Here is a 19,087-nt window from a genome sequence, read left to right on the forward strand (position 1 = left end):
TACTGACATCGTGGGTTGTTTCAGTAGTCAGACAGCACAACCCCTTTCTGTTCCCGACATCATGGGTTGTTTCAGTAGTTAGACAGCACAACCCCTTTCTGTTACTGACATCATGGGTTGTTTCAGTAGTCAGACAGCACAACTCCTTTCTGTTCCCGACATCATGGGTTGTTTCAGTAGTCAGACAGCACAGCCCCTTTCTGTTACTGACATCGTGGGTTGTTTCAGTAGTCAGACAGCACAACCCCTTTCTGTTCCCGACATCATGGGTTGTTTCAGTAGTCAGACAGCACAACCCCTTTCTGTTACTGACATCATGGGTTGTTTCAGTAGTCAGACAGCACAACTCCTTTCTGTTCCCGACATCATGGGTTGTTTCAGTAGTCAGACAGCACAGCCCCTTTCTGTTACTGACATCGTGGGTTGTTTCAGTAGTCAGACAGCACAGCCCCTTTCTGTTCCTGACATTGTGGGTTGTTTCAGTAGTCAGACAGCACAGCCCCTTTCTGTTCCTGACATCGTGGGTTGTTTCAGTAGTCAGACAGCACAGCCCCTTTCTGTTCCTGACATCATGGGTTGTTTCAGTAGTCAGACAGCACAACCCTTTCTGTTCCTGACATCATGGGTTGTTTCAGTAGTCAGACAGCACAGCCCCTTTCTGTTCCTGACATCGTGGGTTGTTTCAGTAGTCAGACAGCACAGCCCCTTTCTGTTACTGACATCGTGGGTTGTTTCAGTAGTCAGACAGCACAACCCTTTCTGTTACTGACATCGTGGGTTGTTTCAGTAGTCAGACAGCGCAACCCTTTCTGTTCCTGACATCATGGGTTGTTTCAGTAGTCAGTCAGCACAGCCCCTTTCTGTTCCTGACATCATGGGTTGTTTCAGTAGTCAGACAGCACAACCCTTTCTGTTCCCGACATCGTGGGTTGTTTCAGTAGTCAGACAGCACAGCCCTTTCTGTTCCCGACATCATGGTATGTTTCAGTAGTCACAGCATCTCTACTACCGCCTGACCTCAGACAGCACAACCCCTTCTGTTCTCGACATCGTGGGTTGTTTCAGTAGTCAGACAGCACAGCCCCTTTCTGTTCCCGACATCGTGGGTTGTTTCAGTAGTCAGTCAGCACAGCCCCTTTCTGTTACTGACATCATGGGTTGTTTCAGTAGCCAGACAGCACAACCCTTTCTGTTCCCGACATCGTGGGTTGTTTCAGTAGTCAGACAGCACAGCCCATTTCTGTTACTGACATCATGGGTTGTTTCAGTAGCCAGACACCACAACCCTTTCTGTTCCCGACATCGTGGGTTGTTTCAGTAGTCAGACTGCACAACCCCTTTCTGTTACTGACATCGTGGGTTGTTTCAGTAGTCAGACTGCACAACCCCTTTCTGTTACTGACATCGTGGGTTGTTTCAGTAGTCAGACTGCACAACCCCTTTCTGTTACTGACATCGTGGGTTGTTTCAGTAGTCAGACAGCACAGCCCCTTTCTGTTACTGACATCGTGGGTTGTTTCAGTAGTCAGACTGCACAACCCCTTTCTGTTACTGACATCGTGGGTTGTTTCAGTAGTCAGACAGCACAACCCCTTTCTGTTCCCGACATCATGGGTTGTTTCAGTAGTCAGACAGCACAACCCCTTTCTGTTACTGACATCGTGGGTTGTTTCAGTAGTCAGACAGCACAACCCTTTCTGTTCCTGACATCATGGGTTGTTTCAGTAGTCAGTCAGCACAGCCCCTTTCTGTTCCTGACATCATGGGTTGTTTCAGTAGTCAGTCAGCACAGCCCCTTTCTGTTCCTGACATCATGGGTTGTTTCAGTAGTCAGACAGCACAACCCTTTCTGTTCCCGACATCGTGGGTTGTTTCAGTAGTCAGACAGCACAGCCCTTTCTGTTCCCGACATCATGGTATGTTTCAGTAGTCACAGCATCTCTACTACCGCCTGACCTCAGACAGCACAACCCCTTCTGTTCTCGACATCGTGGGTTGTTTCAGTAGTCAGACAGCACAGCCCCTTTCTGTTCCCGACATCGTGGGTTGTTTCAGTAGTCAGTCAGCACAGCCCCTTTCTGTTACTGACATCATGGGTTGTTTCAGTAGCCAGACAGCACAACCCTTTCTGTTCCCGACATCGTGGGTTGTTTCAGTAGTCAGACAGCACAGCCCATTTCTGGTACTGACATCATGGGTTGTTTCAGTAGCCAGACAGCACAACCCCTTTCTGTTACTGACATTGTGGGTTGTTTCAGTAGTCAGACTGCACAACCCCTTTCTGTTACTGACATCGTGGGTTGTTTCAGTAGTCAGACTGCACAACCCCTTTCTGTTACTGACATTGTGGGTTGTTTCAGTAGTCAGACAGCACAGCCCCTTTTTGTTCCCGACATCGTGGGTTGTTTCAGCAGTAAGAGAGCCCAGTGCCGTATGGTGGTGCTGCCTCAGACCTGCTAATGAATGGATGGCTGAGGCTAACAAGCTGGTGGAAAGCCCATCACCGCCACCCAGCTAGAAGATGACAGTATCGTGCGTCCCAAATTGCACCCTATCACCTATGTAGTGTACTACTTGACCAGAGCACTATGGGAATAGGGTAACATTTGGGACATAGCTTAAGTACCCAGCCAGAGGACCAGGAGCCTCCCTTGGACCATCAGAACAACACAACCCAGCATGCTTTTTAGTTCACTAAACCTAGCAATACCACTTGCCTGCTAGCCCCATTCTACCCCCTTCCATCCATGGCAGATCATTCAGTATAGATAGTCAGTGTAATGAATGGGATAAAGACCCAGAGAAGCACGGAGGAGCTCCAGTTGAGTGAGATGAATCAGCATGAGACCATATGCTCTCAGTTTATTCCCTTCTTCCATTAACACGTTTTCTGTCCGTCTGTCTCTGAGTGGACCCACATAAAGAGAACTACGTCAGTAGGACATTGTTAACCCAGCTGTATGTGTTGGTACACACAAAGTGTGCATGCACACATACACAGCGGCATGGCTCCATATGCAATACAACTTCATGAATCCCTGAGGGGCAATTCGTTCAGGCCGGTGTGTGTGTGTGTGTGTGTGTTTAGGCAGATGCAGTAGGGGATTAGGGAAACATGGTAAAGCACATCCGGATACGGGCTGGTTGAGACACGACATTACTCATGTTTGCATCGACACCAGCTAACTCCGCTTTCAGACCATACACATCATAGCTAGGCATGTCTATCTGTGTAACCCTAGCATTAAACATTAATGGTACAAGCAAGCATGCATCTGATGCTGCTGCTGTGTATGTAAATTATGTGTGTGTGTGTGTGTGTGTGTGTGTGTGTGTGTGTGTGTGTGTGTGTGTGTGTGTGTGTGTGTGTGTGTGTGTGTGTGTGTGTGTGTGTGTGTGTGTGTGTGTGTGTGTGTGTGTGTGTGTGTGTGTGAGCGAGCGAGAGACAGAGTGTTGACAAATTGAGGTTTAGATGCAATGAATTGTTCTGTCTCTTCTTTGCAGCGCTTCACAGGGAGTGAAGCAGGGTGTGGGAACTCGCTGTACTTCCATCCTCTTGATGGAAGACTGGGCTCACAGCTTGTGGTCAGACTCTAATTTGGGATTAAAAATAAACGCCAAGGTAAAGTATCTCCAAAAGCTTAATCAAATGGATGGAAGACCAGATGAGAGGCGCGGAATTTCGATGTACAGACAGTCTGGGAGATGTGTAATGTCTGAAAATAGACCGTCTGGGAGATGTGTGATGTCTGAAAATAGACCGTCTGGGAGATGTGTGATGTCTGAAAATAGACTGTCTGGGAGATGTGTGATGTTTGAAAATAGACAGTCAAGGAGATGTGTAATATCTGAAAATAGACAGTGAAGGAGATGTGTGATGTTTGAAAATAGACCGTCTGGGAGATGTGTGATGTTTGAAAATAGACCGTCTGGGAGATGTGTGATGTCTGAAAATAGACAGTCAAGGAGATGTGTGATGTTTGAAAATAGACAGTCAAGGAGATGTGTAATGTCTGAAAATAGACAGTCAAGGAGATGTGTGATGTTTGAAAATAGACCGTCTGGGAGATGTGTGATGTTTGAAAATAGACAGTCAAGGAGATGTGTAATATCTGAAAATAGACTGTCTGGGAGATGTGTGATGTTTGAAAATAGACAGTCAAGGAGATGTGTAATATCTGAAAATAGACAGTGAAGGAGATGTGTGATGTCTGAAAATAGACAGTCAAGGAGATGTGTAATATCTGAAAATAGACAGTGAAGGAGATGTGTGATGTTTGAAAATAGACCGTCTGGGAGATGTGTGATGTTTGAAAATAGACCGTCTGGGAGATGTGTGAGGTCTGAAAATAGACAGTCAAGGAGATGTGTGATGTTTGAAAAAAGACAGTCAAGGAGAAATGTCTGAAAATAGACAGTCAAGGAGAGATGTTGAAAATAAGGAGATGTGTGATGTTTGAAAATAGACAGTCAAGGAGATGTGTAATATCTGAAAATAGACTGTCTGGGAGATGTGTGATGTTTGAAAATAGACAGTCAAGGAGATGTGTAATATCTGAAAATAGACAGTGAAGGAGATGTGTGATGTCTGAAAATAGACAGTCAAGGAGATGTGTAATATCTGAAAATAGACAGTGAAGTAGATGTGTGATGTTTGAAAATAGACCGTCTGGGAGATGTGTGATGTTTGAAAATAGACCGTCTGGGAGATGTGTGAGGTCTGAAAATAGACAGTCAAGGAGATGTGTAATGTCTGAAAATAGACAGTGAAGGAGATGTGTGATGAACAAAACATTAACCTCACAAACAACATAAACAACAACAACTTGGGAAATAATTTCTCTGTCTCTTTTTTTATTTGTATTTTTTTGTGGACATTCATTGAGTGCTCTTGTGTGTGACCTCTATAGCCAGCCGCAAACCACCCTGCATCCCACTGCTGGCTTGCTTCTGAAGCTAAGCAGGGTGGGTCCTGGCTGGATGGGAGACCAGATTCTGATGGAAGTGGTGTTGAAGGGCTAAGGAGATCCCAATGCCCCTAAAGCAGTGAAGTGGACATTGCCCTGCAAAAGGTGCTGTCTTTCAGATGGGAAGCTAAAAGGTGTCCTGACCCTCTGTGGTAATTAAAATCCCATGGAACTAGGGCCTCCTGAGTGGCACAGTGGTCTAAGGCAGTGCTAGCTGTGCCACTAGAGATTCTGGGTTCAAGTCCAGGCTCTGTCGTGATCGGGAGACCCATGGGGCGAAGCATAATTGGCCCAGTGTCGTCTGGGTTAAGGGAGGGTTTGGTCGGCAGGGATGTCCCTGTCCCATCATGCACTAGCGACCCCTGTGGCGGGCTGGGTGTAGTGAATGCTGACACTGTCACCAGGTGTACAGCGTTTCCTCTGACACATTGGTGTGGCTGGCTTCTGGGTTAAGTGGTCATTGTGTCAAGAAGCAGTGTGGGCTGTGTTTCGGATGATGCACGCCTCTCGAACTTCCGTACGGGAGACACAGTGATGAGACGACTGTAAATACCAATTGGATACCATGAAAAAGGGGTAATTAAAAAAAATCCCATGGCATTTATCATAAGAGTAGGGGTATTATCCCTGATATCATCCCCCTCATTCCTAATTGGTATAAAATCACTCCTCACCTCTCGACCTGATAGCTGGTGAGTGTTCTGGCACAAAAATGGTGGATGAGGTGAGTTTCCACATTACTATGTAAAGCGCTTCAAGTCCCTCAGTTGGTAGAAAAGCGCAATATAAATCCAATAATTAGTATGAATTATAGCGAAAGTGATAAAGCCAAGAACCTCTTCAACAATCATTAGTGTGTCTGTATTTATATCGGTGTTTCTGTGGGAAGACTGAGGCCCTGCTGACTCTGTAGTTAACTGAGAAGTGCTACAGGACTAAGATGTTGAACAGCAACACAGAGAGAGTAGTAGTGTGAGTGTCCGTGGTATACTCACCGTGGTGTACCACCCGTTTCAGTCCCTGGATGATGGGCTCTACAGATGGATTGTCTCTCCGCCCCACCTGAAGACAACAAACAAGAGACAGGATATTTTACAGGACAGCCCTGAACAGCAGTTACAGTACCCACACTCAGTTCAGAACACGCTTCACATTTATTACCAACATTCCCAATGTGCTATTTACACTTAGAGGGGATAAAGTGTTTGAGATATGGGGGCCGCTCCTCCTCCTCATCTTCCTTCCCATTCCTAATTCAGGTCAGTCCAATGAGAGTAATAGTCTGTAACTAAGTGCTGAATGTGGATAATAATATGAACCCCTTAGCGACCATTCATACACCCTCAGGGAGCCCAAATGCAGCTCGATTAGAAATGGTAAACTGGTGTGTCTGTGTGTGTGTATATGTGTGTCAGGCGTGTGTCCTGCTCTTTAAAATGTAATTCAGCGGGATACATGTGTGTTGGCGCTGATGCTGATTGCTGAAGGGCTGTCAGAAAAACAGTGGTAGCATTTAGGTCTTCAATCACACAAGGTCCGTTGTTGTCTAGCCACAGACCTAGAAACACCTGTGTCCCCACTCCAACCTTCTCATTTAATTGTACCTTTATTTTACAAGGCAAGTCAGTTAAGAACAAATTCTAATTTACAATGACGGCCTAGGAACAGTGGGTTAACTGCCTGTTCAGGGGCAGAACGACAGATTTGTACCTTGTCAGCTCAGGGATTTGAACTTGCAACCTTTCGGTTACTAGTCCAACGCTCTAACTACAAGGTTACCCTGCCTGCCTCTCTGTCAGAGAGGAACTGTGCCGGCCACTTTGTTTGTGTGGCTCTGAGTGTTAGGATAGACCACATCAGTATAATAGAAATAGAACCAGCCATTTTACTGTGGCGTTGCCATGGCTAAATCCTTGCCGACACGCCCCAAAAAATATGGAACATGAAAAATATATTCTGCTGAGGCGCACTTTGAAGATGCTAGAACAGTCCATATTTACTTTTCATCTGCAACCAGAACGAGTACTGAATAGAAGAATCAGAAAACCACTTACTTTAATAGTTTATCTACCCTAAATATACAAATGTATGTGAACATCCCTTCAAATTAGTGGATTCGGCTATTTGGGCCACACTTGTTTCTGACAAGTGTATAAAATGGAGCACACAGCCATGCAATCTCCATAGACAAACATTAGCAGTAGAATGGCTCGTACTGAAGAGTGCAGTGACTTACGTGGCACCGTCATAGGATTTCACCTTTCCAACATATCAGTTTGTCAAATGTCTGCCCAGCTGGAGCTGCGCCAGTCAACTGTAAGTGCTGTTACTGTGAAGTGGAAAGATCTAGGAGCAACAGCGGCTCAGCCGCGAAGTGGTAGGCCACACAAGCTCACAGAACGGGACCGCCGAGTGCTGAAGCGTGCGGCGTGTAAAATTAGTCTGTCCTCGGTTGCAACACTCACCATTGAGTTCTAAACTGCCTCTGGAAGATACGTCAGCACAATAACTGTTCGTCGAGGGCTTCATGAAATGGGTTCCCATGGCTGAGCAGCCTCACACAAGCCTACAATTACCATGCGCAATGCCAAGCGTCAGTGGTGTAAAGCTTGTCGCCATTGGACACCATTGGACTTCTCTGGAGTGCTGAATCACGCTTCACCATCTGGCAGTCCGATGGATGAATCTGGGTTTGGCGGAAGCCAGGAGAATGCTACCTGTCCCAATGCATAGCACCAACTGTAAAGTTTGGTAGAGGAGGAATAATGGTCTGGGGCTGTTTTTCACACTTGTTTGTTCCAGTGAAGGGAAATCTTAACGCTACAGCATACAATGACATTCTAGACTATTCTGTGCTAACGTCTTTGTGGCAACAGTTTGGGGAAGGCCCTTTCCTGTTTCAGCATGACAATGCCCCCGTGCACAAAGTGAGGTCTGTTGAGATCGCTGTGGATGAACTTGACTGGCCTGCACAGAGCCCTGACCTCAACCCCATCGAACACCTTTGGCATGAATTGGAATGATTACTGCGAGCAAGGCCTAATCGGCCAACATCAGTGCCCGACTTCACTAATGCTCATGGCTGAATGGAAGCAAGTCCCCACAGCAATGTTCCAACATCTAGTGGAAAGCTTTCCCAGAAGAGTGGAAGCTGTTATAGCAGAAAAGGGGGACCCAACTCCATATTAATGCCTATGATTTTGAAATGAGATGTTCGACGAGTAGGTGTCCAAATACTTTTGGTCATGTAGTGGATTTACCTAGTAGGCTTGTTGTTGTGTGTTTTATGTGAGATAAATATTCCTCTCGAGACCCATTGAAGTTGAGAGTGCCCTAGGGAGGGAAACATGCATTCTGACAAGCAGTCAATGCACAACACTGCTTGAAATTGCGAAAACAGCAGTTTTAATGGTCCTTGTTGAAAAAAGGGGGGTCCCAGAGCAGCGGCATTATTAAGCACCTAAAAGGCACTGCATGGTCAATCCGACATCTGCATTTTCCATGCTGCATTAATGGTGAGACGTCCTCTGCAGAAGTCAGGGCATTCATACTTCTGTTGAGCAGAGCTGTTGAGCAGAGCTGGTGTGAAGGAAGTTGTCAAGGAAGTGAGTTTGTGTTTATACAGGAACTCCCGCCCCTACATACCATCAAGAAATCATGTCATGTATATGGCACCCTCCGCATTGTTACAAAATTTGGGAGGCGCACTGCGATGAATTTGGCCTCTGAATGCTTCCGGAGGCAACGCACCACATTTTTGGATCAAGCATAAATTCATGCATTGTCTTTTACTCAGCAATTTGCTGTGAGTGCATAGGGGAGAGTGGGACTAAATGTAACACAGGTCAACTGTAGGGTAACTTAGGGTAAAACGCTACCCTACCTCAAAATCATTTGGCAACCAGGGAAGGTGTTGGGGGGGGTGGTGACATTAAGTGGTTTCTGTGAGAAGTACAGGCAGGGGGCGTGTTACTCCGTGTGGCAGGTTATCCTAACATGTAGGCCTACATTATATTCACCGTGCGTATGCAATTTTTGGGACAATAGTCATCAATAGAATGCTAACCATTTGGGATCTGTAATGAATAGTCCAATAGGCTAAATGCAGATAGACAACCTCATGCTTCAGCCTATTTATTTCTAGCCACTATTCTGCATCAGTTGGGCTACAGGTGATAATGCTTATTCTTAATAGCATACCTGATAATATGGACTGTGCATAGGCTATATGCATGGTCCAATATGTTAAAATAATTGTACCAACATGTTATGGATCATTGTGGGTGTATGTTGGAGAGTGATTATGCTAGGTTAGTGCACAGATACAAACCAACAGGGAAACAAAGTGGAGTCCTCATCCTTGTGTGCTCAGTAGAAGGTTAATTTCATTGCAGAAATAAAATATTTATTTGTTTTTTTATTTAGAATACCATATAGCTACTTGTCCAATAGCTTTTTGTAACAACCCACATACTAATACAGACAGGCAGGCAGACGGACAAATACTTTTCTTTTAGGTAAAGAGGGGATTTTTAAGAGATAGCGGCAGAGGAAGCCCTTGTTCTCTGACTCTGTCTGTGCTTCTCTGTCACCGTAATGACTTCCTGAAGACACCTGTCTGTGCTTCTCTGTCACCGTAATGACTTCCTGAAGACACCTGTCTGTCTGTCTGTGATTCTCTTCCACCGTAATGACTTCCTGAAGACACCTGTCTGTCTGTCTGTGCTTCTCTACCACCGTAATGACTTCCTGAAGACACCTGTCTGTGCTTCTCTTTCACCGTAATGACTCCTTGAAGACACCTGTCTGTCTGTGCTTCTCTTTCACCGTAATGACTTCCTGAAGACACCTGTCTGTCTGTCTGTGCTTCTCTTCCACCGTAATGACTTCCTGAAGACACCTGTCTGTCTGTCTGTGCTTCTCTTCCACCGTAATGACTTCCTGAAGACACCTGTCTGTGCTTCTCTTTCACCGTAATGACTCCTTGAAGACACCTGTCTGTCTGTGCTTCTCTTTCACCGTAATGACTCCCTGAAGACACCTGTCTGTGTTTCTCTTTCACCGTAATGACTCCTGAAGACACCTGTCTGTCTGTCTGTGCTTCTCTTTCACCGTAATGACTCCCTGAAAACAACTGTCTGTCTGTGCTTCTCTTTCACCGTAATGACTCCCTGAAGACACCTGTCTGTCTGTCTGTCTGTGCTTCTCTTTCACCGTAATGACTCCCTGAAGACACCTGTCTGTCTGTCTGTCTGTGCTTCTCTTTCACCGTAATTACTCCCTGAAGACACCCGTCTGTCTGTCTGTCTGTCTGTGCTTCTCTTTCACCGTAATGACTCCCTGAAGACACCCGTCTGTCTGTCTGTCTGTCTGTGACGTAATTACTCCCTGAAGACACCCGTCTGTCTGTCTGTCTGTCTGTGCTTCTCTTTCACCGTAATTACTCCCTGAAGACACCCGTCTGTCTGTCTGTCTGTCTGTGCTTCTCTTTCACCGTAATGACTCCCTGAAGACACCTGTCTGTCTGTCTGTGCTTCTCTTTCACCGTAATGACTCCCTGAAGACACCTGTCTGTCTGTCTGTCTGTCTGTGCTTCTCTTTCACCGTAATGACTCCCTGAAGACACCCGTCTGTCTGTCTGTCTGTCTGTGCTTCTCTTTCACCGTAATGACTCCCTGAAGACACCTGTCTGTCTGTCTGTGCTTCTCTTTCACCGTAATGACTCCTTGAAGACACCTGTCTGTCTGTGCTTCTCTTTCACCGTAATGACTCCCTGAAGATATCTATCTGTCTGTCTGTGCTTCTCTTTCAGGGATATGGGAAGTTGGAAGTAAAGCGAGGACAAGGAAGAAAGATTGCATGTGCCTCAGGAGAGCAAGCAGCTTTCGATCAGTATCCATTACTGTTGTACATACTTCCCAATGAGCACTATATTCCTACCCTCTACCCTCCTGTTTCATTGTGTTTGGGAACAACTGAACCCAAAATATCTCCTCTAACAACACAGCCCAAAGCCAGTCTTACCTCAAAGAACACAGCCAGTGCAGCAATCATGCGTTTCTCCTTGATGGCCGCACTGAGACTGTCAAAGTCATCAGAATTGTACAGGTAGATCTGCATCTGTGAGGAGAGCGAGAGAAAGAGATAGAGAAAGAGAGAGACAGAGAGGGGGAGAGAAACAGCAAGAGCGAGAGCGAGAGAGAGAGCGAGAGAACAGACAGAACATTAGAGGTTGCTCTTAAGTGGTTCTAGCACGTCAAAATAAATCAGTTATTTGGACAGAATGCAGTGAACACTGGCAGGTACACAAAACATATTTCCTTTCAGTAGGTTGCTATGCAAATAAAGAGTGTAACTTTCAATGGTTATAAAATCATTTGTAAAACAAATACTAGTTTCTCTTTCCCCCCTATTCTTTGTCATTCTGTCTACCTCACACAAACCCACTGTTATGACACATCCCAGTGTTGTACTGTAATACTGTATGCAGCTGTACTTACAGAAGCATAATCACACATCCCAGTGTTGTACTGTAATACTGTATGCAGCTGTACTTACAGAAGCATAATCACACATCCCAGTGTTGTACTGTAATACTGTATGCTGCTGTACTTACCACACATCCCAGTGTTGTACTGTAATACTGTATGCTGCTGTACTCACGGAAGCATAATCACACATCCCAGTGTTGTACTGTAATACTGTATGCTGCTGTACTTACAGAAGCATAATCACACATCCCAGTGTTGTACTGTAATACTGTATGCTGCTGTACTTACAGAAGCATAATCACACTTCCCAGTGTTGTACTGTAATACTGTATGCTGCTGTACTTACAGAAGCATAATCACACATCCCAGTGTTGTACTGTAATACTGTATGCTGCTGTACTTACAGAAGCATAATCACACATCCCAGTGTTGTACTGTAATACTGTATGCTGCTGTACTTACAGAAGCATAATCACACATCCCAGTGTTGTACTGTAATACTGTATGCTGCTGTACTTACAGAAGCATAATCACACTTCCCAGTGTTGTACTGTAATACTGTATGCTGCTGTACTTACAGAAGCATAAACACACATCCCAGTGTTGTACTGTAATACTGTATGCTGCTGTACTTACCACACATCCCAGTGTTGTACTGTAAAACTGTATGCTGCTGTACTTACAGAAGCATAAACACACATCCCAGTGTTGTACTGTAATACTGTATGCTGCTGTACTTACCACACATCCCAGTGTTGTACTGTAAAACTGTATGCTGCTGTACTTACAGAAGCATAAACACACATCCCAGTGTTGTACTGTAATACTGTATGCTGCTGTACTTACCACACATCCCAGTGTTGTACTGTAAAACTGTATGCTGCTGTACTTACAGAAGCATAATCACACACCCCAGTGTTGTACTGTAATACTGTATGCTGCTGTACTTACCACACATCCCAGTGTTGTACTGTAATACTGTATGCTGCTGTACTTACCACACATCCCAGTGTTATACTGTAATACTGTATGCTGCTGTACTTACCACACACCCCAGTGTTTTACTGTAATACTGTATGCTGCTGTACTTACAGAAGCATAATCACACATCCCAGTGTTGTACTGTAATACTGTATGCAGCTGTACTTACAGAAGCATAATCACACATCCCAGTGTTATACTGTAAAAACTGTATGCAGCTGTACTTATAGAAGCATAATCACACATCCCAGTGTTATACTGTAATACTGTATGCAGCTGTACTTACAGAAGCATAATCACACATCCCAGTGTTGTACTGTAATACTGTATGCAGCTGTACTTACAGAAGCATAATCACACATCCCAGTGTTGTACTGTAATACTGTATGCTGCTGTACTTACAGAAGCATAATCACACATCCCAGTGTTGTACTGTAATACTGTATGCAGCTGTACTTACAGAAGCATAATCACACATCCCAGTGTTGTACTGTAATACTGTATGCTGCTGTACTTACAGAAGCATAATCACACATCCCAGTGGTGTACTGTAATACTGTATGCAGCTGTACTTACAGAAGCATAATCACACATCCCAGTGTTGTACTGTAATACTGTATGCAGCTGTACTTACAGAAGCATAATCACACATCCCAGTGTTGTACTGTAAAACTGTATGCTGCTGTACTTACAGAAGCATAATCACACACCCCAGTGTTGTACTGTAATACTGTATGCTGCTGTACTTACCACACATCCCAGTGTTGTACTGTAATACTGTATGCTGCTGTACTTACCACACATCCCAGTGTTATACTGTAATACTGTATGCTGCTGTACTTACCACACACCCCAGTGTTATACTGTAATACTGTATGCTGCTGTACTTACAGAAGCATAATCACACATCCCAGTGTTGTACTGTAATACTGTATGCAGCTGTACTTACAGAAGCATAATCACACATCCCAGTGTTATACTGTAATACTGTATGCAGCTGTACTTATAGAAGCATAATCACACATCCCAGTGTTGTACTGTAATACTGTATGCAGCTGTACTTATAGAAGCATAATCACACATCCCAGTGTTATACTGTAATACTGTATGCAGCTGTACTTATAGAAGCATAATCACACATCCCAGTGTTATACTGTAATACTGTATGCAGCTGTACTTACAGAAGCATAATCACACATCCCAGTGTTGTACTGTAATACTGTATGCAGCTGTACTTACAGAAGCATAATCACACATCCCAGTGTTGTACTGTAATACTGTATGCTGCTGTACTTACAGAAGCATAATCACACATCCCAGTGTTGTACTGTAATACTGTATGCAGCTGTACTTACAGAAGCATAATCACACATCCCAGTGTTGTACTGTAATACTGTATGCAGCTGTACTTACAGAAGCATAATCACACATCCCAGTGTTGTACTGTAATACTGTATGCTGCTGTACTTACAGAAGCATAATCACACATCCCAGTGTTGTACTGTAATACGGTATGCTGCTGTACTTACAGAAGCATAATCACACATCCCAGTGTTGTACTGTAATACTGTATGCTGCTGTACTTACAGAAGCATAATCACACATCCCAGTGTTGTACTGTAATACTGTATGCTGCTGTACTTACAGAAGCATAATCACACATCCCAGTGTTGTACTGTAATACTGTATGCTGCTGTACTTACAGAAGCATAATCACACACCACAGTGCTGTACTGTAATACTGTATGCTGCTGTACTTACCACACATCCCAGTGTTGTACTGTAATACTGTATGCTGCTGTACTTACCACACATCCCAGTGTTGTACTGTAATACTGTATGCTGCTGTACTTACCACACATCCCAGTGTTGTACTGTAATACTGTATGCTGCTGTACTTACCACACATCCCAGTGTTGTACTGTAATACTGTATGCTGCTGTACTTACCACACATCCCAGTGTTGTACTGTAATACGGTATGCTGCTGTACTTACCACACATCCCAGTGTTGTACTGTAATAATGCTGCATAATCACACATCCCAGTGTTGTACTGTAATACTGTATGCTGCTGTACTTACCACACATCCCAGTGTTGTACTGTAATACTGTATGCTGCTGTGCTTATAGAAGCATAATCACACCCCAGTGCTGTACTGTAATACTGTATGCTGCTGTACTTATAGAAACATAATCACATATCCCAGTGCTGTACTGTAATACTGTATGCTGCTGTACTTATAGAAACATAATCACACACCCCAGTGCTGTACTGTAATACTGTATGCTGCTGTACTTATAGAAACATAATCACACATCCCAGTGTTATACTGTAATACTGTATGCAGCTGTACTTATAGAAGCATAATCACACATCCCAGTGTTGTACTGTAATACTGTATGCAGCTGTACTTATAGAAGCATAATCACACATCCCAGTGTTATACTGTAATACTGTATGCAGCTGTACTTATAGAAGCATAATCACACATCCCAGTGTTATACTGTAATACTGTATGCAGCTGTACTTACAGAAGCATAATCACACATCCCAGTGTTGTACTGTAATACTGTATGCAGCTGTACTTACAGAAGCATAATCACACATCCCAGTGTTGTACTGTAATACTGTATGCTGCTGTACTTACAGAAGCATAATCACACATCCCAGTGTTGTACTGTAATACTGTATGCAGCTGTACTTACAGAAGCATAATCACACATCCCAGTGTTGTACTGTAATACTGTATGCTGCTGTACTTACAGAAGCATAATCACACATCCCAGTGTTGTACTGTAATACTGTATGCTGCTGTACTTACAGAAGCATAATCACACATCCCAGTGTTGTACTGTAATACTGTATGCTGCTGTACTTACAGAAGCATAATCACACATCCCAGTGTTGTACTGTAATACTGTATGCTGCTGTACTTACAGAAGCATAATCACACATCCCAGTGTTGTACTGTAATACTGTATGCTGCTGTACTTACAGAAGCATAATCACACATCCCAGTGTTGTACTGTAATACTGTATGCTGCTGTACTTACATAATCACATCACCCACTGTAATACTGTACTGTATACCACACATCCCAGTGTTGTACTGTAATACTGTATGCTGCTGTACTTACCACACATCCCAGTGTTGTACTGTAATACTGTATGCTGCTGTACTTACCACACATCCCAGTGTTGTACTGTAATACTGTATGCTGCTGTACTTACCACACATCCCAGTGTTGTACTGTAATACTGTATGCTGCTGTACTTACCACACATCCCAGTGTTGTACTGTATGCTGCTGTACTTACCACACATCCCAGTGTTGTACTGTAATACTGTATGCTGCTGTACTTACCACACATCCCAGTGTTGTACTGTAATACTGTATGCTGCTGTACTTACCACACATCCCAGTGTTGTACTGTAATACTGTATGCTGCTGTGCTTATAGAAGCATAATCACACACCCCAGTGCTGTACTGTAATACTGTATGCTGCTGTACTTATAGAAACATAATCACATATCCCAGTGCTGTACTGTAATACTGTATGCTGCTGTACTTATAGAAACATAATCACACACCCCAGTGCTGTACTGTAATACTGTATGCTGCTGTACTTATAGAAACATAATCACACATCCCAGTGCTGTACTGTAATACTGTATGCTGCTGTACTTACAGAAGCATAATCACACACCCCAGTGCTGTACTGTAATACTGTATGCTGCTGTACTTACAGAAGCATAATCACACACCCCAGTGCTGTACTGTTCTGACAGTAGCAGCAGGGTTCTACTAGGACTGGGACAATACCAGTAAGGCAATATTCTTTACACGGCAAAAATAGAAATCTGTCAAATGTTATTTGTCACATGCTTCGTAAACAACATGTGTAAACTAACTGTGAAACGCTTTAAAGTAATAATACTTACACAGTGAATAACTATAAATATGCATTTTCTTATTTAACCAGGCAAGTCAGTTAAGAACAAATTCTTATTTACAATGACAGCCTACTCTGGCCAACCCTGAGCCAATTGTGCACCGCCCTATGGGACTAATCATGGCCGGATGTGATATAGCCTGGATTCAAACCAGATACTATAGTGATACCTCTTGCACTGAGATTCAGTGCCTTAGACCGCTGCACCACTCAGGAGCCCACTATAGTGTAGGGGTACGATGTAACATATAACCAGGAATAAAGTGACAGACAATAAACAGTACCAGCAGCATATGTGATGAGTCAAAAGAAATTGTGCAAAAATGGTGAATGCAGATAGTTAAATAGTTAACCAAATAGCTACCTGGACTAACTATTTAGCAGTCTTATGGTTTGGGGGTAGAAGATGTTCAGGATCCTGTTGGTTCCAGACTGCATCGGTACCGCTTTCCGTGCGGTAACAGAGAGAACAATCTATGACTTTGGTGGCTGGAGAATTTGGTGCCTTCCTCTGACACCACCTGGTATAGAGGTCCTGGATTGCAGGGAGCTTGGCCCCAGTGAGGACTGGGCCGTATGCACTGCCCTGTGTAGAGCTTTGCGTTTGTAAGCCAAGCAGTTGCTATACCAAGCGGTGATGCAGCCAGTCAAGATGCTCTCAAAGGTGCAGCTGTAGAACATTTTTAGGATCTAAGGGCTCATGCCAAATCTTTACAGTCTCAAGAGGGGGAAGAGGCTCTTCATGACTGTGTTGGTGTGTGTGGACCATGGTAGATCCTTATTGATGTGGACACTGAGGAACTTGAAGCGCTCGACCCACTCCACTAGTCCAGGATCCAGTTGCAGAGGGAGGTAGTCAGTCCCAGGGTCCTTAGCTTAGTGATGAGCTTCGAGGGCTCTAAGGTGTTGAACACTGAGCTGTAGTCAATAAACAGCATTCTCACATACAGTGCCGTGAAAACGTATTTGCCCCCTTTCTAAGTAGTACGGTCTAGGGTAGGTCAGTATCCAGATTTCCATATCTTCATACAGTCTTTCTCTCACCCCAGGTTATATGGTATTACCGGATGAACTGTAAGCAAAACAATAGGAAATATCGCTGGCTACATTCTTTCTATGATAGGCCTAAACATTATAAATATGATGGCTATGCATGGTTTTTGTTTTTTCAATGTAAGCTCATTTACTTGTGTGGCTGCCAGCCAAATAGAGTTGCACTTCTTTTGTCATCTGATGGAAATGAAGCTATTTTATGCCGAATGTGTTGCACTAATGTGAATGAAAACTATAGTTGCACGTCCCTGATCAGTCTATGAAAGCAAAGAAACACTTGACTTTCAATATAAAACGTGACCCGTGTCAATAGACAGTGGGACATCTTTTTCTCCTGTTGTGCTATTTACAAGCACGTGACTGGCTCAACTGTGCTGGGGAACTAAGCTTCATAATGTAAAATAATGTGACAGGTGAAATAAGAACGCAATCTGCTTTATCTCCTAAGGAATTGCACAAGTTGACTGTTGGTTTTGACTTAAAAAATAGCTACAAATATTAAAATGTATTGAAAAACATAAGAAATAGTTTCAACGGTATTGAAGGTATTGAAAAACCATCCCGTGGCCATTTCCAAATACCCAGGAATACGGTATAGCAGGAATACGGTAAAGCCTAGTATGGTCTACAGCTTATCCTGAGGTATTCGAACTCAGACGAGCAGCAGCTCGAGACGTCCTTAACATTAGAGATTACTAGAGTTAACAAAGTGACACACACCTCCCCCTTGAGTTACGCTGACGCTGCCGTTCTGTCCTGCCGATGCATAGAAAAACCAGCTAGATATATATTATCTTTGTCCTTGTTCAACAAATGACTCAGAGAAACAGGATATTACTGTTCTTCAGGTCCTGACGATAGGATAGTCTTAAACAGAGCATGTCCAGATTGAGTAGAGGTGGTTTATGTACTCGCCGACGTAGATTTTTCAGGGTGCCCGTACGTTGGCCTCTCTAACGCTGCCTTTTTCTTTTCCGAGTTCGGGGATTAGGGCCTGGTCCAGGGAGCAGTATGTCCTGCGCCTCCCACTCGTTGAAGTAGAACTCTTCATCACATTTGTGGTAAGTGATCGCTGTTCTGATGTCCAGAATCTCTTTCCGGTCATAGGAAACGATGGTGGAAACTTACAAAAAAAAGTTAAGATGGGCGCCAAAAAAAACATACAAAATAGTAAACCAGCTGCTATCCACTGCAGTGCCATTGTTCCACACGAAGCAGACCAACATCTTTGGTCCTTTACAAACCTGCTGTATGTAAACTATTGTGTGCTATACAGTGCCTTGCAAAAGTATTCAGCCCATTTGCATTTCATGTAATGGACATCCACAAAAGTGAAATTGTGAAATTCCAAAAATACCTTGTTAAAAAAAAACAACAGAAAAGTGGTGTGTGCATACAGTGGGGCAAAAAAGTATTTAGTCAGCCACCAATTGTGCAAGTTCTCCCACTTAAAAAGATGAGAGAGGCCTGTAATTGTCATCATAGGTACACTTCAACTATGACAGACAAAATGAGAAAAAAAATCCAGAAAATCACATTGTAGGATTTTTAATGAATTTATTTGCAAATTATGGTGGAAAATAAGTATTTGGTCACCTACAAACAAGCAGATGTTTGAAAAATAAGCCACAGGAGTTTT

The 19,087-nt window shown here is 43.7% G+C and overlaps 1 protein-coding gene across 3 annotated transcripts in view; it reads right to left on the minus strand.

The window, feature by feature from the left end:
* Positions 1-19,087, minus strand: part of LOC124029311 (receptor-type tyrosine-protein phosphatase gamma-like) — a 274,161-nt gene that overhangs the window by 89,370 nt on the left and 165,704 nt on the right. For all 3 annotated transcript variants that reach the window (XM_046341087.1, XM_046341081.1, XM_046341073.1), the window contains exons 5-6: positions 10,992-11,087; positions 5,963-6,029 (exon numbers count right to left, since the gene is read on the minus strand). In XM_046341087.1, coding sequence (XP_046197043.1) covers positions 5,963-6,029; positions 10,992-11,087 — 163 coding nt within the window. The remainder of the gene's footprint in view (positions 1-5,962; positions 6,030-10,991; positions 11,088-19,087) is intronic.

The sequence above is a fragment of the Oncorhynchus gorbuscha genome, linkage group LG03 (genome assembly GCF_021184085.1).
Source record: "Oncorhynchus gorbuscha isolate QuinsamMale2020 ecotype Even-year linkage group LG03, OgorEven_v1.0, whole genome shotgun sequence".
NCBI classification, from domain to species: domain Eukaryota; kingdom Metazoa; phylum Chordata; class Actinopteri; order Salmoniformes; family Salmonidae; genus Oncorhynchus; species Oncorhynchus gorbuscha.